The sequence below is a fragment of the Mixophyes fleayi genome, chromosome 7 (genome assembly GCF_038048845.1).
Source record: "Mixophyes fleayi isolate aMixFle1 chromosome 7, aMixFle1.hap1, whole genome shotgun sequence".
Lineage (NCBI taxonomy): Eukaryota > Metazoa > Chordata > Amphibia > Anura > Limnodynastidae > Mixophyes > Mixophyes fleayi.
Window position 1 is genome coordinate 11,944,195 of NC_134408.1, and position 22,028 is coordinate 11,966,222.

Genomic DNA, 22,028 nt, shown 5'->3' on the forward strand with positions numbered 1-22,028 from the left:
CTCTATATATAGATCAAAGAAATTGGGCTCAGTGCTAGGCAAAAATTTTAAACCCCTTCCTAAAACTCTACTTTCAATTAAAGTTAATATCTTTGATGAGAGATTAAATACACCTCTAGGATTTACGTCAATAGTTTCTTTGGTCGTTGGTTTCCCTCTCCCCTTCTTTCCTCTTTTTCTGTCCTTCTTTTCAGAGTCCTTGACTTTAGGGGTTCATACAAATTCGACAGTGGTAGGGGATCCCTCGTTGTCCCCACTCTTGTTCTAAAAAGAGGGGTGAACTGTGTCTGCATAGGTTTTGGGTTTAGCTCCCATAAGTTGTCATTGTGTTCTGTCTACTTCTCTACTCCTTAATTTGTGTTCCATTTCTCTTGTTCTAGGGGATTGTTCCCTCTGTACTTTGTTGCAAAATGTACCTCTATCTGACAAAATACGCGGCCGAAAGCTCTTTGTTGGTGAATAAATCCTAGAGCTCAGAAGGGAAACTACCTTCCATCTTCCTTTCCAGGACTGGGTCCTCATCTCATCTCTAGTGCTCAATGTTATATTCTTTCTATAGGTTCTTACTCTATTTGTCTCATAATCATATGGGTCTCTCCCAAATTTCTTGTGTTTCTTCTCTACATGCCCATGTTCATATTCTATCACTCTCTTGTTATAAGCTGATCTCTAGCTTGATGTGCTAGGGAATCTTTATAGTCTAGAAGAGAGGTCCTCACTTTGTCTATTTCGCTTGTGATTTGTTCTAGCTTCTTTTCTCTATACTGTATAAGTAATCTTCAAGTCGGTAATAAATGGATGAGCAAGTTCTCTTCCAATAATAGTTTTTTTTTATTAATTAATAATGAAATAAAATGAACTGAACGGAGCAGGTACGTTCAGAGTATATCAAAGTCAATATGATAGCCAATAGATATATTTAGTGTTCCCATTTTTATAGGGTAAAATGGTCACCGTTGCCAAAAACATTACATGCCATTAATTGTCATTCGTCAAAACCAAACCTCCTAGTTTCTGATAAGACAGACATTATAGTTATTACTCCTACTTACAAGGAGGACATATCTTTGGACAGGGTCTTTGTTTTAAAGGTCATTTCAACCTTAATTTAGGCCATTTTGGCTTTGAATCATCCTGTTATTGTACAATTATTGGAAACTTTCTACAAACCTGTGTCTCATCGGTAATATTGCGCAAGTTGTTTTACAACAAAATCTGGGGTAAACTTCATTGGCTTTTTCCTTCTTAATAGTACAGGCCTTCGTAATACATTAGTCCTATGTATTAGTGATATATGTGAATTTATATGTATTTCTGTTAGTTTTGTTTAAAGTTACTTTGACAATACTTTACTAACAGCTTCATAAGGTTAAAAGAACAATAATCTAAAGTCTTGTCTAATTGTTCAATTGTTTAAAATTTCTGAAACCTCTCTGGATTTTCTTTTCTTTAATATAATTTTTAAGAGATTACCCATCTCACCATTTTCTCATTTCTGTTTTTAAAAGGTTTTACAATTTGTAAAAGTCCCTTAAAAGGGTGGTTTGCTCATCTGTGTTTCCTCTAGCTTCTGTATTTTGTGCCTCTTGTAATTGAATAACACACACTTCTCGTCTTTTCAGCTTTTCCGCAAAACAAATGAAATCCGCCATATTTGTGCTCCACAAAAATGCTAATCTTTAGTATATTGAATTAACAACCAATAAAAATAAAAGCTATGGTTAGAAACCAATCAACATATAATCCTACTCCCTAAATAGAGTGTGCTCTGCAGCTCAAGAGAAAATGGCACAGAATATTAAATATATATTAAAAAACAAAACTCAAGTGTGCTCCTCATCCAAGGGTAGACAATAAAAAAATATATATTTCAAAAAATCCCATGTCACATCCGCTCTAACGGGTGCCAATCCTGAAATAAATACAAAAAATAAAAACAAAAACAGGGAGCGCCAGGGGACTAAACCTAATAAAGAGTTAATATTTGTCACAAATATGCCGAAATCCGTATGATAAAATCATACATTTATTACAGATATAAAAACAAGTAACAACAATAAAATTCTAGAACAAATAGGAGAATTAGTCTCCACATAAATAAGCAAATGTTATCTAGCAGTGCATGTATTACATGAATCCCAAATGTCCAGGTAAGTAGATGTCAATCATATACACAGTGCAAATTTAGATTCCCACACAACCAACAGCACAAACTTGTTCTTGCTGTGTCAAATGATTCAATAGTGCTAGATGGAGATCCAAATCTCAGCATGAAACAAATTTGTGCGCATATTTGAATCACTGTCCTCAATCCAACAGCATCTGGAGCTGTGTAGAGGTTGCATGCATGTGAACCCTTCAAGAAATATTTAGGAGCGGTCTAACCCAGTTTGACATAGTGGCTGTTAGGGAGAAAACTTCTCTTGCTTTATATAGGGTTGAACCCCTCTCATCACCAGACTTGATATGCTCTCTATGAGACAGTCCTCAATTTCCCCCACCACGAATTCCAAAGCCTTCTTGACATGGGTATAGGGCAAACGTCCCTCCCAGTACTTACACCAGTACTTGCAAATTCAACATGTTATCGCTCTAAATATCCAAAATGGCAAGTCAGATCCACTCTAGAGACCTTCTGTTTATAACATTCTACAACCATGGGACTGGTTTCAACCATGTATAAATTTATGATTGTTCCACACCACTGGAGCAACTCCCCATGGAAACCAAGTGGGTGCAGACATTGGGATAACCCAGCACTATGAAGACTGAATCACTGAGTGCCAAGAGTAATCTAATACCTTACTTTGCATGTGGGTTAAATAAATTATCTATATGCTATACTACAGGGGGTGAAACATACCCTAAAAAAATATGTGCCTTTGTTCTACCCTCCTCAGGTATGAGCTAGTGCCAATGCTCTCAAATGTGCACATTCATGCAAATGTAGAGGGGCTACTCTAATCTGACAAAGCTCTGCACTGAACTTAGAAGCCAAATCTGCTCAACCACAGATATTTCTATACTTCAAACACCTGCGTTTACCTAAGTTTACTCTACCCAATCCCAACTTTGCAAAAAGATAGTATATGTAATGAGTTTTTCAATAGCTTATTTTATGTATTTTACCTAATTAACAAATACATTTCTTATTTTCATCTGTTTCAGCTCCTCCACATATCACAATCACAAAGAAGATAGTTCTTATTAATAAGGAGAGTGTTCTGCTTAGCTCCATAACTGGATTCTACCCAGAGAACATAGTCGTTGACTGGTTCAGGGATGAAGAGATACTGAATAATATCACAGTTGACAACCCTCAGAGAAGCTCAGATGGGATGTACAGTGTGAACAGCTCAGTAATAATAACACCCACTGAGGAGGACAGAGAGCGGAACTTCTCATGTAGAGTCCATCATCCGTCTCTCCGTGATCCTCTCCAGGAAGACTTCCAGCTGGTGTACGGAGGTAACCAAAGCTTTCTTAGTGGTCCAGTTAAAAGACTGGTTTGAGATTTGCTATTTACTGCACTCAAAACTGCCCACCTTATTGTACTAATATAAATGGCATTGTAAGGGATTTACCCCGCAATGGAAATCATTAAAATCCTCCACTGAGTTTTGCATTAACAGCATTTTTGACTTTGCCAATAATGTGAACATGTTTTTCGATGTGTAAACCAAGTGACAGTCAAAAAGTGTAAATGTAATGGGACTAGTGGATATTTTCTAAAAAAAATAAAAAATATTTGGCCAAAAGAAAAATTATTACATTACTAACCGCACATTGTTGGTTTAGACTGAGGGACTGTATATTTGAACAAATGCCCTTGATATAGTTTTCAGGTGAAAACAATAAACACCAATATGTCTGGTCAATGGTTGCCAAATACACAAAATTGTGGTTCTATGAATAGGTGAATGATATACTCTTTCAAGGAGGACAGCCTATACACATAACCTTTAAACAGGCCCCTCAGTGTTTAAACCAATAAGAACACAAATACTCACACAAGGGCTTGATTTAGAGCAGGCTGCAGAAAAAGTATGGTCGCAAAATTGCAGGCTAAAATTTGTGTTTTGAGTTGCACATATAGTAAGATACGAGCAACTTAAGATACAGCAGCACCAAAATAAGCTTTAAGCATATCTTTATGTGGCCCCAGTAAAGGTACATCTGTCATCATCTTCATGATGACTAATAATAGGTAAAGACACCACTGAAAAAATAATTTAGTAGAAATAAAGACTCCCTAAATCTCTTGTTCTGAATTTTATTTTACAGCTATGTCTTGTTTTTTGTCCCGGTATATTCCAAGATGAGTGCAATGGAGAAAAAAAATCTAACAAAACCCTGTGGAACAACACAGGACTTGCTACTAACAGAGCTGTGATGTGATGAACGAGAAGGGGATTCTTCTCAAGTAGCCAATCAGAGCCGCTTGCCTGTACGCAGCAATGCAGAGGTTTTTGTCGAGGGGGGGGAATTATTGGGGGCATCCTAGTGCACCAAAATTTCCGGACATGCTCCTGGATATGTGACCATGCCCTCTTCATCATGTAGTGTCTCGATTCACAAAGGGAATGTGCGTGGTATCACATACTGATGCTTCGCTTTTTAAAAAGTTCTATACATTTCAGTAAAAGTAGTTTTCTCTTTCATCCATCTGGGGGACACTCCTTAACCATGGGGTTGAGTCGGGGGGAGGAGTCTGGCACCCAAAGAGTTAACTTTTTTCAGCTGACAGCATATCACCCCCGCCAATTCCCACATACCTCAGTTTGAATTGGGTGCCCTTGGAAGAAGGTTGCACCTGAAGAGCTCCAAGAGAGACAGTGAACAGGGTTCACTGGTTATAGGTTTTTTTCCTTTTATTTTGCAGTTTTTTTCTTTTGACAGTGGCGAGAGGCTCTGTGTAAACGGAGCTGACTCGTAGGAGAAGTGCCTGTCGGTTGGGGGGACGGCCCCGCTGACAGAGAGGTAAGAAGCGCTTCTCACAGCGGGAAGCAGTCGGCAAGAGACTCTCCCCGCTGATGCAGGATGGGCGCTGCCATTAGGCAGAGAGCGCCTTTACTGCTGAGGTTCCCCGGAAGCCAGCTGGAGTATACCAAGTTCCTTCTCCCATGGGGATGGCAGTGAATTCTTGAGGATGGCGCGCTTTGAATAGCGCTATCGGGGAACACATTCTAACAGGGTTTTCCCCTAATATAAGAGAAAGGGCAAAACGCTGTTAAAGTAAACAACGCAGAAGGAGAGCCAGTGGAAGGGGAATGTCTTTGAGGAACACCGCTCCCCCCCCCCCCCTCCGCTGAGTGAGCACGTGGAAGATCCATTTTGGTGCCAAAGTTCAAAAGGAGGACAGATGCAACGGTCATTTGGAGAGAAGTGCCCTGTTGACACATATCTTCCACGCTAAGTATACTTTGTTTCTTCTATGTATGCATGTGTATTATAAGACTATGAGGTGTTGAGAGAACTGTGTTTAAGGAAAACTATAAAGTTCTCCAAACCTGTCTTATTTAATCAGAAATACTATGATATGTTAAATAACCTAGTCTGTATTTTCTGATAAAGGCTGTGAAAGTATTTGGGCGTGCCAAACATATTATCTGTTCCAAATGTAATGCTAAATGGGCCCAGGTGTTCTGTGCTAATTGCAGTCATTACTGAAAAACCTGCTGCAGCCTTTCAGCTTGACTAATTATATCTTATACTCTCTATATAGAGGAAAAGGAACAGAAATACTATCTTTTGACTGGTTCATAGATAAATATGTACCTGTATTTTGCGGTGTGGTAGCAAAATGTGAGAAAGATAAAGCAACAGGATTTCACCTAAGTAGAATGGGGAAATCGCTGTTAGCAAAGACACAGAAGGAGATTCCAGTGGTAGGGGAATGTGTTGAGACGCACCTCTTCCCCTCCTCCGCTAAGTGAGCATGTGGAAGATCCCTTTTGGCGCCAATCTTCAAAAGGAGGACAGTTGCAACAGTCATTTGAAGAGAAGTGCACTGTTGACACATATCTTCCCCGCTGAGTATCACTTTTATTTCTTCTGTGTGTATGTGTGTGCATGTGCAGACATGTATATTATAAGACAATGATGTGTTGAGAGAACTGTTGTTTATGAGAAAACTACAAAGTTCTCCAAGCCTGTCTTATTTAAATCAGAAATACTATGATATGTTAATATAACCTAATCTGTATTTTCTGATAAATTGGAGAAGTGTTTGTGAATTTTAAAACGTGATTTAGTTTTTCTTATCTTGTGATGGCAGATAAAAGCAAAACAACACGCACAAAACAAAATGTCTGTTCAAAATGTAATGTTAAACTAACAAATGAACGGCTGGATCAGGGGGGGCTCTGTGCAGCTCCTGTGAAACAGCCTATAGACACCTCCACCATAACGGTAGATCTTTCTGAGTGGGCGGCTGCCTTAACACAGGGAGTTAATACCCTTGTAAATCTGTTATCTAAACCAGTTGAGATCCCAGCTACATTTGTGGTTTCTCAGGGTATAACAGTAAGAATGACAGATGAGTCATTTTCCCCAGGGGTCGGTGTATTTCCCTCCCCAGCCCTCCCGGGGGTTTCCCAGATGGGAGAGGTGGGTTGGTCAGCGGTGGCTAAAAGCCTGGACCGGCTTACCCATCTACTGGAGAACCCCAGACACAAGCGTAGTGTTAAAAGACGTAGACAAACAGCTAAAGCACTGTGGTCAGTGTCAGACCCTGAGAGTTCCTCAGAGGAGGAGGGGGAATTGTTGGACGATTCAGATGTGTCCATTATAGAGTCAGAAGGAAACTCTAGGCACCAGGGTATGGACGACCTGGTAAGAGCAGATCTTCAGACCCTGGAGTTTGCTGAAGTAGAGGATACGAAGTCCTTGGACCGCTCCCTCTTTAAGAAGGCTTCTAAGCAGGTGGTCAGGTTCCCTCCCTTAGTTGAGTTAAGGGATATTGTAGAGGCCTCTTGGAAATATCCAGATAAAAGGTTCTCTATGCCAAGGAAGTTTGGCGTATTGTATCCCCTTCAGGAGGAGGATATGACCCGTTGGAAACAGGTGGCAAAGGTAGATACACCTGTGGCGAGATTGGTTCGTCAGACTACACTACCTGTACCCTGACAAGAAATTAGAATCCCTGCTGAAGTCAATCTTCTCGGCCGCCGGTATTAGCCTCAGGCCAGCATTGTCCTAGCAATGTAGCTAGGGCCATGGAAGTCTGGGCAGGGCAGTTAGAGTCTGCCTTGCAGGATTCAGATTTACTGCCTCTGGCCATGCAGCTAAGGGAGGCAGCAGGCTATGTATATGACGCGGCCCATAATTCGGCCTCCATAGCTTCGTCTATTTCAGCTACAACTGTAGTAGCTAGAAGGGTGTTATGGTTAAGGGCTTGGAATGCGGATTCAGAGTCTAAACGATCATTAGAATCCATCCCGTATACGGGTGGGATGTTATTTGGTCCAGAATTAGACTCCTGGATTTTACAGGCTTCAGGGGGCAAGAAGACGTCCTTGCCTGTAAATACTCCAAGACCTAGGGCTAGGCCTAGGTTTAGTTCTTTCAGACAGCCTCCTTATGGGGGCGGGTCTGGCAGAGGCCAGACTACCAGTCCAGGGGCCGTGGAATCCAGGAGACAGTCCCGTAGGGGAAGGCCATCCTTTGCCCCTGTGGCGCGGAGAGCTTCTTCCGCCAAGCTGCCGGATAGACCAGCAGCATGACTACCACCCACCTCTGGTTCCAGAGGGTGGGGTGGGAGGACGGCTGCTTGGGTTTGCCCGGCAGCAGACAGGGTCCTCGGTAGACGAGTAGGTCCAGAATATCGTGATAGAATTCATGGGACCAGCTCACCTCAGGTTTTGAAAAAAATTACTTCGCTGGCTTCTGTCAAATCAGAAAGAGCTCAGGGCTGTCGATTTGCTTCGTTCAGACGAAGCTATACAGGCTTAGAATTTCCAGTTAGGGAAAAGGTTATAGTCACACCCATTCAGGGTGCTAAGGCTAGACGAGTTGTTCAGTCTATGACTGAACTTCTAGAGTCTGAAAGGGTCACAGAGAATCCCTTGTCTAAGAATGAGTTTCTTGAGACTAGTGAGGGACTTGGTACGCAGCAGAAGGTTGTCTTCACAGGACAAGTTGAGGTCCTAGATGGAGTGGACAAGCAGGATCCTGTCAGACAAGAGGCTGTCAGTAGCCAGGCCTTTAAAGCTGCTGGGAAAGATGGTGACATCTTTCGCGACCTTACCCTGGGCAGGGTCCCACCCTAGAGGAGCATTTCCGTGTTTGAGGTACCAGTGGAGGAGGTAGGTCCTCAGCTGGTGGTTGCTGGACAAGTACCGAACAAAAGACAGGGAAGTCCCAGAGTTCTGCGAAAGAACAAGGGATCCACTGGTAAGGGACGTCCTAGCAAGGCCTTGGGGCTGCAGGTAAAACCTGCCCTACAGGGTCCTGTAGAGAGAGGACCCTCAGACTCCTGGAACAAAGACAAATAAATATTTGCATGTAGTGAGGGCATTACGTATATATGTTAAGAGATCTGCAAAGATATACGTAAGACAGAGTCTCTATTTGTGTTGTTTGACTTTTCCAAACGGGGATGGCCAGTATCTAAGCAAACTATTGCCAGATGGCTTACCCTGACTATCAGGGAGGCTTATGTCCGTATTAATCTCCCTGTGCCGAAACGTATTGTTGCCCATTCTACCCGGTCGGTTGGGGCGTCTTGGGCGGCCCGTAATGGCGCCACGGTGGACCAGCTGTGCAGAGCAGCCACCTGGTCCTCGGTCCATACCTTTACGAAATTCTACCAATTTAATATATTTGCGTCTGGAGACGCCTCCTTTGGCCATAGTGTTCTGCGTGCAAGGAGATCAGAGCGGTCCCACCCTTCAGAGGGATTGCTTTTGTAAGTCCCCATGGTAAGGGGTGTCCGCCAGATGGATGAAAGAGAAAATGGGATTTATACTTACGATAAATCTTTTTCTCTGAGTCCATCTGGGGGACACTCCGATCCCCCCCCCCCGTCTTTTCGTTGTTTTGTCTCCACTCCCCCCTGTGTTGAGTGGTGTGTCTTGGTTGATTGGCCTATCTTCCTAATGGCTTTTGTAATCAAACTGAGGTATGTGGGAATTGGCGGGGGTGATATGCTGTCAGCTGAAAAAAGTTAACTCTTTGGGTGCCAGACTCCTCCCCCCGACTCAACCCCATGGTTAAGGAGTGTCCCCCAGATGGACTCAGAGAAAAAGATTTATCGTAAGTATAAATCCCGTTTTTTCTATGTTAAAATATGTAGGAAAAATGTTTGATTTTGTGATGGAGAGCTGTGTATTGATTGAAACTGGATCTAATAGCAGCACCCGTTTTAGATGCGATTTACACTGATCTACACTTCCACCAATGGAATAAATTTTACTAACAACCCCCTCCGTACCTCTTAAACCTTTTGCCCCAAACCTAGAAGTGGAAAAGGGATTCAGAAGCCCCAATCACAAGCCCCAATAAGGAGATTCCCATTCACACACTCTCTTTCACCATTTAAGAGTGGTGAACTAATTTAATTTGCCTGTTTAGTATTACAAGAGGGAGGGGAATGTCAATATAATGTTGCATGTAGGTGGTAGTGAGGCTTTAAATCTAAATAAATAAAAATAATATCTACATAGATTTAAAAAAATAATAAAACTTGATACAAAGACAATTTGAAATCACAGCCCTGTCACTCCTTCAGAAAGCTGATTTCATTTTGATGTAAATTAATTATTTTGCACTAAGTCTGTAATATTACACAGAACAGAATTTTTAAAAATTGTTTACAATATATATAGTTATTCCCAGCAGTGTTGTCTCAACCCAAGTCATGAAATGAAGTTGAAATCTGGCTTGGCTATGAAGGGGAATAACCCATTATGTCACAAGGGATTAATTTATGAAACAACCCCTTACTCGGGCCCTGGGAGGGGAGTTGCAGATATGCTCTGTGTACATCACTCACATTCTCTCTTGGCTCAGGGACTCTACCTAAATCTTCTCTTCTGGGGTGTGGGTAGGTTGCCTTACCATAGGACAATTTGGTAACTTGGATTACATAAATTTGGCAGCAATATATATCTTTAATGAGTATCTTTTACAGTCTCTCCGAAGGGAAATCACTAACAGGCTGAAGTTGGTTCATGTCCTTGTATGATGAGGAGATGCAATACAGTAATCATGCAACTCAGAAACAGAATGGCTCTGCACTTATGTCTCAGTCTTTATGTGATATAGATGTATATGTGTATCAACTGTGAACACACTTACACTATATGGACAAAAGTATTTGGCCACACCTGTTAATTATTGAATTGAGGTGTTTCAATCAGACTTGTTGGCAGAGGTGTGTAAAATCAAGCACCGAGCCATGCATTCTTCATTTGCAAACATTTGTAATAAATATGGGTTGTTCTGAAGAGCTCAGTGACTTCAAGCGTGGTGGTACTGTGATATGATGCCACCTTTGCAATAAGACGGTTTGTGAAATTTCATCCCTTCTGAGTATTCTACGGTCAACTGTAAGTGATACTATTAGTAAGTGGAAGCGTTTAAGAACAACAGCAACTCAGCCACGAAGCACAAGACCACGTAAAATCACAGAGTGGGGTCAATGACTGCTAAGTTGCATGGTGTGTAAAAGTCACCAACGTTCTGCTGATTCCATAGCTGATAAGTTCCGAAAGTCCAATTGCATTATTGGAAGCACAAATACTGTGCGGCGGGAGCTTAATGGATTGGGCTTCCATGTCTGAGCAGCTGCATGCAAGTCTCACATCACCAAGACCAATGGCAAGCATCAGATGGAGTGGTGTAAAGCACACCGACACTGGACTGTGGAGCAGTGGAAACGTGTTCTGTGGAGTGACAGATCACGCTTCTCTGTTTGGCAGTCAGATGGGCAAGTCTGGGTTTGGCGGATGCTGGGAGAACGTTACCTGCCTGACTGCATTGTGTCAACTTTGAAGTGTAGGAGGGAAAATGGTATGTGGCTGTTTTTAAAAGTTTGGGCTAGGCTTCTTATGTCTAGTGAAGGGCAATCTTAGTGCTTCAGCATACCAAATCATTTTGGACAATGCTATGCTTCCAAATGCTTCCAACTTTGTGGCAACATTTTGGGGAAGGCCATTTTCTATTCCAACATGACTGTGCCCCAGTGCACAAAACAAGGACTACAAAGACACGGTTCAATGAGTTTGTTGTGTGGAAGAAGTTAACTGGTCCGCACAGAGCCCTGACCTCAACCTCATCGAACACCTTTGGGAAGAACTAGAACGGAGATTGCGAACCAAGACTTCTCATCCAACATCAGTGCCTGACCTCATAAATGCTCTACAGAATGAATAGGCACAAATTCCCACAATTACACTCCAGCATATTGAGGAAAGCCTTCTAAGAAGAGTGAAAGCTGTTATCACTGCAAAAGGGGGAACAACTCCATATTTAACTATATTTATTTGAATACAATGTCATTACAGTCCCTATTGGTGTAATGGTTAAGCGTCAGAATACTTTTGTCCATATAATGTATAAGTCAGCAAGGAGGCAGGACACTGGGCAGGACTCACCAATAATCAGCAGGGACCAGACATCCTCTTGCTTGCTGTCCTCTCTGCTCACATGCAATTGACCCAGACCAGGAGACCCTTTCTCTGGCCAGGGACTAGCTTTGAATGAACATAACAATAGACATTCATCTATGCCACCCCTCCATCCCGGAGATTCACTGGCATAAGTCACTTTTAAAATGTGATCCTCACTCAAGAGACACTCTGCACCTCTCAGCAAGCTGTCTGTCTTTCTCCACCCAGCCCTCCTCTCTGGATGGACTCTGATCAGGGTGGATATTCTGGAGTTGCTCTTATATCTCTCTATGTCTCTCTCTTTCCCTCATTCTTGCCCCCTATTTTTGTTCTATCTTTCAGTAGTTTGCGCTGGCAGACTCTGCTTGTTAACCCCGCCTTCCTCCTCAGTCCTCTCCCTGTCCTCCTCCTCCCAGCAGCAGAGGTTGCTGGGAGACGTAGGTACATTTAATCATGTTTAAATGTGCATTAATTTCATCAACCAAACTTATATATACATATATACACAACAATGTATTAAAACAACTTTTGTCTCACTTAACTTGCAGCTGCCCCGTCCATTTCCATCACTTCCCCGATATTTATGCTAAATGTGGAGCAGATGTTAATCTGTCATGTATCGGGGTATTATCCAGAATCCATTGCTGTGAATTGGCTCATGAATGGGACACTGGTGGAGAATACCAAGAGCCGGTATTTTACCAGTTCATCCTTGGATTTGGTCTACCAATTCCTGCCGACAGAACAGAACTGGGGCACAGAGATCTCCTGTGTGGTGGAACATATCACCCTGATCCATCCTCATGTTGAGAGACTGCTGGGAGCATGGAAAGGTGAGCAAATGTCCGTTATATATGTGCATACAGAATAATTCTTATTAATGTAGCTCATAAACATATTTAAAATAAACAATGTTCTATATACATATTTTCTAATTAAGTTATTAAAACAGAATGTAGGAAATATATGCAATTTAAAGAACCACAAGACCCAATGGAACAAGTTTTCAAATATACACATAAAACACTAATGAGCAAGTTTTTGAAGTACTATACTATAGAGATCATCAGGTGCCCTGCTGACATAGTACCTGTAAATGACAAGTTGACTCCTAAATTGTCGTCAACACCTAATTGTGTCTTTATACATGAATCACATTCCTGCTTTAAAGGACCAATAACGACCTCTAGAAAGTTTTCCACCTCAACATAACCCTCATTATTTAGTTTATGTAATAATATTATTCTGTCACTATTCCTCCTTAACATTCTACAATATTTCCCAACTTTATGTTATTTTCATTCACTTGATAAATTGCAGAGTGGATTAAGGGGGATTTACACTAAATTGTAGATATTTGGCGCAATTTTTTTTTTATAGCGGAAAACTTATTATTTCCTGATGGGGACACCATTTAAAGTTCAAACTTGTGGCACTACATGTGCATGCTGCCACTTGTAGTGCCACCAGTGTGCACTTTAATTGGTGTCCCCATCAGGAAATAAGTATTGCCACGTCATAAAAATATTATTATTGCCGCATTGGTAATCAATTAGTATGCCCCAATAAAATAATTATAAAATGTTTGCCCCATACATATAGTCATTCATGAAATTTGGGCCACTAATTTATTAGTAACATATTTTTGCCCACATAAAATAATTAATATTTATTTTTGCCCCCTAATCAATAAATAATGATAACGATCATAATTAATAATTGTATTGTGCATCCTGTTATGTTATGAATAGCCAGATAGCTCAAACCACAGGCAATGTGAGCTATCTCACCTCTCAGAACCATCTCTTTTTATTTGCCATTTACTGTCGATTTGCAAAATCGCAGCTTTATACATGACATCTTTTATTCTTAGAATGGCCATAAGTAGGGACGACGATTTGCAGTGTGTTGATTTTGGTTACATCTACTTACTGGTGATTTCCCATCAGCTCACAGTTGCAAAATGCCCGAAAAACTTGCTGAAAAATGCAAATTGCAGCTCGATACATCTTGCCCCATAAATGTTCCTACTGGTTACTGTACAATGAGCAACTGTATGTCTCATATTTTGTTTTCTTTCAGATCTGAAGCCGAGATACAAAGTTCATGTTGTAATTGTTACTATTGTGCTGGTTTGTGCATTGGGAACTATAATCATTGTGATATTAATCCATAGGTACAGGAAGAGCCGTAAGTAAATAATTTATTTCCCAATATCAGAGGGAAAAGGGGTCTATGTATCAAAGCAAATATGGAGTAAACAGAGTCACATTTCCACTCTTCCCAATATATTTGCCTTCGGACGCCTGTTTAGCGCAGCTGTCCAGGGGCTGTAGTCAGAGGAGGAGGGCGCGCATCTTATTTATCATATTCATCATTACCATGAGGCCATTAGTGCTGCTCCTTCCTGTCCTCCCTGCACTTAAATCCTCCATCACATCTCCTCCATTTTTAAGCAGAGCTGGGTAATATATAATTACTAAATATTACATATAGCACCGCTCTGCCCCAAAATTTGAGCACTGGGTCTCCATGTATGTTAGAGCGCTTAGGTTCTCATAAATATCTCTTTAATTAGATGTCTCTATACAGGGCCTGATTAAGGGTCACAGCCGCCCTAGGCTACTACACTGGTTACCGCCCCCCTCCCCCCCCCAGCACCAATGTGTGGGTAAATAAATAAAAAAAATATATACTGTATATACTCGAGTATAAGCCTACTTTTTTAGCACATTTTTTATGCTGAAAAAGCCCCACTCGGCTTATACTCGAGTGAGTGCCTGTTCTCCGGTCCCTCAGCTCTTATCTTCCGCAGTGGAAGTTAAGGGCTGAAGAAAATCCCTCCCTCCCTACCAGGCACAGAGGATAGTAAACACAGGGGGACATATCCAGAGCTCCTCGTCAATTAGAAAGAGATGCAAGATGTGTGTACTGTCCTAAAGACAGCCTAGTAGGAGACGGGCGCAGTACCTGGGGTGAGCAGTTTATCTAGTAATTATTTATAACAAACATATCCTCTCCAATATTTTCCAAATTGTGGCATCTGCTATCCCATGTGAACGCTATATTCACTATATATACACAATATATACACCTTACTAATATGGTTGCTGATTTTTTGGTACATTTGGAGACATTTTGGAAGCCTGAGTTTATTAAAAGAAGCAATTCATTTCCCACCCTAGGCTTATACTCGAGTCAATAAGTTTTCCCAGTTTTTTGTGGTAAAATTAGGTGTCTCGGCTTATATTCGGGTCGACTTATACTCGAGTATATACGGTATATATATATATATAGATATATGTAAACAAAATTGTAAAACATTAATTAATACATAAAACACACTTCATTATGCACTTCCTCTCTTACCTGATCTTGCAGCGTAGACTACCTGGTGTTCTCTTTTGCTTGTTCTTGGAGCGTTGTCCGTTGCCTGGCTTCTGGAAACTTGGGAGTCCTGTATTTAAAATGTGCAAAAATTGTATTATAGTGCCAAATTTTAACAAACCCTGAATGATACAAAACAACCCCCTAATACAGACATAGACAATAAAATATATGAAATTTATTTACACTCATATAGTAACATCTACCAGCCCTGTCTCTCTAGTATTTAGTATTCTAGTGACCGCTGAAACCACAGTCAGCATCCACATCACCGCCACACAATACAGAGATCCTCAAGCTATTACATCACCTCCCCCACCAGCCAATTCATCCCCCCTATCAACCCGCACCAGACAGTGTATGACCCCCCTATCCAATTCATTAACCCCCCCTTGTAGCCAGTTCATTACCTCCCTATTGCCATTTCATTAATCCCCCCTATCCATTTCATTAACCCCCCTCTAGCCGGTTCATTACCTCCCCATTTTCACTTCATTAATCCCCTCCCCTAGCCATTTCATTAACCCACTCCATCCAATTCATAAGCACCCCCTCTAGCCAGTTCATTAATCCCCATTTGCACTTCATTAATCCCCCTAGCCATTCCATTAATCCCCCCATCCAATTCATAAGCCCCCCTCTAACCAGTTCATTACCTCCCCATTTTCACTCCATTAATCCCCCCTATCCAATCCATACTAGCCAGTTCATTAATCCCCCCCATATCTAATTTATAAGACCCCCCTCGTTAGCCACATTAGCCAATTCATTAGTCCCCACAGTCATCTCCCCCCTCCACATCCGATGTGTCTCCCCCCCCCCCCGATATTTAACAAGCTGCACTTACCTTGCTGTCTTCTGTTCCTCCTCTCACCAGCCGGCGCTTCTGTCATCTTCACACGCAGCTAACAGCATCCGACGCTGTTAGCTGCACTGTCACTGCGGGCACGCTCTCTGTAATTAGTGTGGTCACGTGAGATGTGAGATCTCACGTGACCACACTAAGCAATACACTGACTAACAGCAGCAGCTAACAGCTAACAGCATCAGATGCTGTTAGCTGCGTGATTGGGTATAGGAACATGCGGGACCGCCCCCTTGTGAACAGGGGCGGCCCCATCAGAGGAGAAAGAAGCCGATCGCCAGCATTTGAATAAAAAAACAAAAAATTAAAAAAAAACAGCTTGCTAGTGTGCCGCGCTGCGCCCCCCAGGACTCAGCGCCCCAGGCTGCAGCCTGGTCAGCCTAGTGGTTGATCAAGCCCTGTCTCTATAATAACAAATGTCTGCACAGATCAGATCAGTTAGTCCTGGAAGAATGATTAGCCTCTGTGATCACCTAATGGCTATATGTGACATATTCCTAATCACCAAAGCAACGTGCTCCCCTGTGCTCCTGTCTAAGAATATCTGTATTGTATTTATCACAGCAGGTCAGTTACGCTGCTCATACACATGCTTTGGGCATTTTAAACTGGACCATATTGTGGTTTGTGAGCTCAAAATGACAGACAATGCAGATCAATATTTAACTAGAACTGGGGGAATTACACAATGACTCGAGCTGAAAGTGTCCGTGTAATGTGTCATTGAGGATGTGGTGTAGTTTGTTCTGATTTTCTAATCAGGAGTGTTTGATATATAATTGTTGCACAACAATAAATAAAATACATCAGCAATCTTCTATTTTGAACTAAATCCGATTGTAATTGATTACACACATATAAACTTAAAGAAATAATTATGAGTCAAGAGTTTCTGCTAATATATAAATATAGAATAGGTAGAGTACAGGATAAGGTGCACCGTGGTGTGATATTTGGATACACTAAATAGTGCACTATCTTCTTTCCCCCTTTTCTACTGAGAAGTGGAGAAGAGAGGTTGTGTAAGCAGTGTGCTGCTGATGTATGACTGGAAAACAGACATGCAGATTTGCTGGTTGTGCTGTTATTTGGGAGAAAGTTCGTGATGAGAAAAATTCTGGTTATATATTACTAAGCTAACAGCCATACAGATAAGCGGTGTTCCTGTCTCTGAACAATATTATCTATACAGATAAACAATATTTTATTTTATTGTCCTGGTGTGTATCCATATGGTGATGGGCCATCACTAACACACTGTTGTTACTGATCTCCTTGTTGTTTCTCTGTCTTTTTTTATGCTTACAAGACTGGATTTATACTTATGGTACTAGTGGACTATCCAGAAAATGTAAATACTAAACTACCATTTATATTTCCACCGAACTTTGGTATATTATCCTAATATCACACCACGGTGCGTCTTATCCTGTACTCTATCTACTCTATGTTTTTTGGACTTCATCATCATCATTTATTTATATAGCGCCAGCAAATTCCGTAGCGCTTTACAATTGGACTTACCAACCATATCTGAGGAAGGCTGCCTCCATACGTGGAAGAGGTATTTAAGTGGACATTTTGGGACATTATATCTATACAATACTGGTGTGAGCACCATTGTTTATTGCTTTTATCATTATATAAATATAGAACATTAGCTTATTGCACTGTTTGTGTTCATGTCACTGAATTACAATGATTAAAGGTTAGTTATCAGTGATTCCATTATCAGGTTTGTGAGATTGCTCTAACTGTGTCTTTGTCTGTACATTGGAAATGTAGAATATTTTGTGTGTTGTTACAGGGCTTCCAAAGGCGAGACATATAATTTGCTCCACAGACGGCCGTCTCAGTTTGAACGTGGATCATTTTTACCCTAAAGATATCTCAGTATATTGGACAGTGATCCAACCACCTTCAAGTGCAAAGCACGAGACCCTGGAATCTACTGATATCATGGAAGAAAACCAGGATGGGACCTTTAATGTCACCAGCAGCTGTGAGACCCTGAGAGACAAGGTCAATGTAAATGAGCCGTATATAGTCCGAGCTGCGGTAACTCATAAGAAGCTGAAACATCCGATACATAAAGACTGGGATAGTGAGAAGAGTCATATAATATGTAAGTGTCACCGGGGAATATTGGGGTAGTTACTGCTTGCCTCCAGATTTTATGACAACTCCTACTACTTGGGGACTTTCCTCACACAACCCTCCATGGTTGTTATCTGCCTGAGGTAAGTAAGGAAACAGCTCATAAACGGTTGTGCTGCTGAGTGTTATTATACAATGTAAACAAAATCTATATATCAGTGATGCAATAGCTGGCCCTAGGGCCACATGTGGCCCCCTGAGCCTTCACCTGCGACCCCATCTCCTTCCTGCTTTATTGTCAGATGTGTTTGTTATAGCTTGTAACACTTGTTTAAAATGCCACCTGATATGTAATTACATGTAGGTTTCTCTTTCTTTGATTAAATGTATTGTTATATCTTATTACTGAGATTATGAGAAGTCTTTTTTAAGGTTAGAGTGCCTCCAAAGCAGTCCCAAAGTGTATCAGGTTTCCATCACTGATGTACATAGTGGATTTTTACAAAGGCCATCTTATTAATTTTATAGTTATGAGTTATGTGCACCGTTTGTAAATTACATGATATCACTGCATTTAAAGAAACATTTATTTTACAGTTATTGATTAAATGGGTGAGTTATATCAATGAATTTTTCCTCTGTCTCTTCTTCTAAACTACACAGATGCAGAATTCTACTTAAACAAACACATTTAACTCAGGAAAAAGAAAAAAAATAATTTTGTAGGAAATAAAAAAATTGTTAACAAAATAATAATACAATTTCAAGCTGGCTTTCGGTAGGTAATATAATATTCAGTTGATTGTGAATGCAGACTTTAAGAAGTAGCCAAAATAGGTGAAACAAAAGTAAAAGTATAAAGTTAATTGTCAATCCCACTCACTGTATGCTGTGAGTTACATGATATAAATGTACAGGGTCACTGAGAACCTTTTCTATGTACATAATATTTGCAGATTTCGTTTCCCGGCCAGAAATGGATGAAATACAGACACCGGATCTGTTATTGGACAAACAGACACAGCTGCAGTGCACAGTGTCACGTTATTACCCTGATGATCTGACTGTGACGTGGTATAAGAAAGGGAAAGGAAATAAGGAATTAATTCCCATGTCTGACAATGAGACAAAGAAGCTTCCAATCCGCAGATCACAGCGGCAGAGAGATAAAACATTTACCTGTACAGCCTGTCTGGTGATCACCCCATCACTGGGGGACCAAGGATCAGAATTTATCTGCAGAGTGGAACATCCCAGCCTGGAGCAGCCGATAGAGAGAAGTACAGGACCAGTACAAGTGCAGGGTGAGTATAGTTATGGGGCCTTTTATTATCCTCTACATAATTATCATTTCTTATTGTAGTGATAAGAAATAATTTTTCTGTGCAACATATCTTTGTAATTTAGATGGGACAGCGCCTCCAATGTCCCAGCAAATACATAACCCTCCCCCCCAGGCGCCCAGTGTAAGGTCTTTACAGTGGTTAAAAACTTCCTTATTAGCTCTGACCCTGTCTCTTTGTACTGCGTATGTGTATCTTAAACTCTGTGCATGTGCAGATTGAAAAGCTCATTTTCAGACAAGCTTTAAGTGTATGGTGTAACTGCCAACACCTTTCTCAGATGGTATTAGCTACTGAGGACAGTGCCAAAAAGCTAAGCTTTTCGGAGATGGATACATAAAGGTGTTTCGCCGTCCCTATAGAGAACTACAGCAATTGAAACTTTAGTGAACACCGGAGAGATTCCGATATCTTCAGCATTAGAGTATTAATAAATAGGTCACACGCTTATTTTAGCCAAAGTCCTGCACAAATGGCAACTTTCACAGGATTTTAGGCATAGAAGTTCGTCAAAAATAGCCCAATAGTTAATCGTATCTGTATGGATTAAAATGTAAAGTGTTTGTGCCTCTATAGGTCACATGCATTGTTATATTGTGAAGATGGATGTAACATACATACATATATATATATATATATATATATATATATATATATATATATTGTCGAAGTCATCAAATTGGATAGAGTCATTTTAATTAATATCGAGCAAACTTGGTTGTCTTTGTCTGAGATTAGGTGTAGAGCATGCTACGGCGTGGAAGGGCATATCCAGCCAGCAACACGTGGCAATAACAGGTTTTATACCTTTTACACACATTCACACGAACATACACATATGTAATTAGTACACATTAATTGTAGTTGCAACACATAGTTATTTATGTTGAAATATGACAGTATTTATGTTTAATATTATAAGTTATATGCATGTTAGTGAAACCCAAGGTTCAGGTTGCAGGAACTGTCATGTTTAGTATCATTTTAATCCCCTATTCATCAGCAGTTGTCCGGTTCATTCGCCAAAGAGATCGCACATTGCATACTCTAGTTAGTGATTTTAGGGAAAAAATGTTTAAAGTGATACCAACTGTAAAATGCAAATAGACTAGTTGAAACTGGATTCTTGGCGGGAAAGTCGGAGCACATCCCCTGTGTAAGTGTAACCTACTGCACTTGTGAGAATTTGTCTGAAATGCTCACACACTGGGCATTGATTCTCTATATTCATTTCCTTAATGGGTGTAACAATGTTCTCACTATTATTCTGTATGAACATAGAAACAAGACTGTTTATGTGGAGGGCTGAGATTGATGTACTTATTTCTAGAACAGCCACATTAACAAATTACAGTAACAGCACATGTTGGGACAGAGTTGGAATCAGTGCAGAGTATATCAGGAGATGAGTGATGTGTTAGTGAGGACAGGGCTGCATGTGACAGGGGCAGGGACATGATGTGAGGAGGGGAATGGAGGCAGCAGGAAGTCACAGACTGAGAGTTATAGTGGAAGGAGCAGTTTCCAGCAGCACATTGTAGTGAGAAGATGCTCCTGTCATACTGACGTGCGAAGATGAAACTAAGTTCATTTATCCAACGTCTTCTTCTCTGTAATTAGATCTGAGCTGTAGAGTTCAGCCGTTAGTATCCATCAACAACATTCCCACTAACAATTTTATTTTTTATATTTCTCTATTTCAGTAAAACCCAAACTCCAGCAGCCTATACAACTGTCCATCAGTGATTCAGGAGATATGATGGGATCTTTAAGTGTCTTGAACTTTTATCCTAAAGACATGTCGGTCACTTGGACCTGTGGACACACAGAGGAGATGCAACCAGAGGAAACAGTCAGTGAGAATCCAGATGGGACATTTACCAGTAACACTAAGTGTAATATTCCTGTAACGCTCCTGATTAACCCAGTGAGAGTGACCTGGAAACATAAAACCATGGAAGATCCAGAATACAGGGAGATATCTGTACAGCATCCAGGTGAGGTGATGTATTGTTATACACTTAAAAAGTCTACATTGGTACCAAATATGCTATAAGTGTTATGATTCCTAGTGAATTCAGGAAGCGGCCACAGAAGTATAAAAACCAAATGTCTTTATTCCGGCAAAATTTATGAACATGGATTCAGTTTGTGGAATATGCAAATTTTCAGGTAGCAGCATAAACAGGTATAACCCCAATACTCAAATATGAACAGGTGTGATGAATGTCAGGAAAGTCCACAGAGCAACAGGTTCCAAGCAATGACAGATACAGGTAAAATGCAGGAACAAGTATAGAGTTACCCTATGCCAGGATGCACGAGTCTGTCCAGGGAAGCAAACAGAGTAGCTGAGTCCAGTGATTAGGCAGATGTCTGGGCAACAAGAGTTCAAGCAGTATCCAGTACCCAAGCAGAATTCAGGGTCACAAACGAATGAGCAGAAACCGGTAATCAGGCAGAGGTCACAACGGGAGATCATGCAGCAGTAGCACAAACAATGGAACAGGGAGAAACAAGCAGCAGCCAGGGATAAACGATGAGCTGCACAGAGCACAGATTGAGGCAGGTATTTGAAGCTGTGAGACAGGTGCAGTTCTAATCAAGTAAGGAGTTTAACTCCTACATGCATGGTGTAAACTTCAGGGGCAGAACAGCAGCACCTCTGGTGGACTTGAGGTACTGCTGACACATACAAAGTATAGGCAGGATCGTAACAATAAG

The 22,028-nt window shown here is 41.0% G+C and overlaps 1 protein-coding gene across 1 annotated transcript in view; it reads left to right on the plus strand.

Moving 5' to 3' along the window:
• The window catches only part of LOC142098455 (uncharacterized), a 584,882-nt gene that overhangs the window by 477,513 nt on the left and 85,341 nt on the right, over nucleotides 1–22,028 (plus strand). The window contains exon 9 of the mRNA XM_075181300.1: nucleotides 21,008–21,301. Coding sequence (XP_075037401.1) covers nucleotides 21,008–21,301 — 294 coding nt within the window. The remainder of the gene's footprint in view (nucleotides 1–21,007; nucleotides 21,302–22,028) is intronic.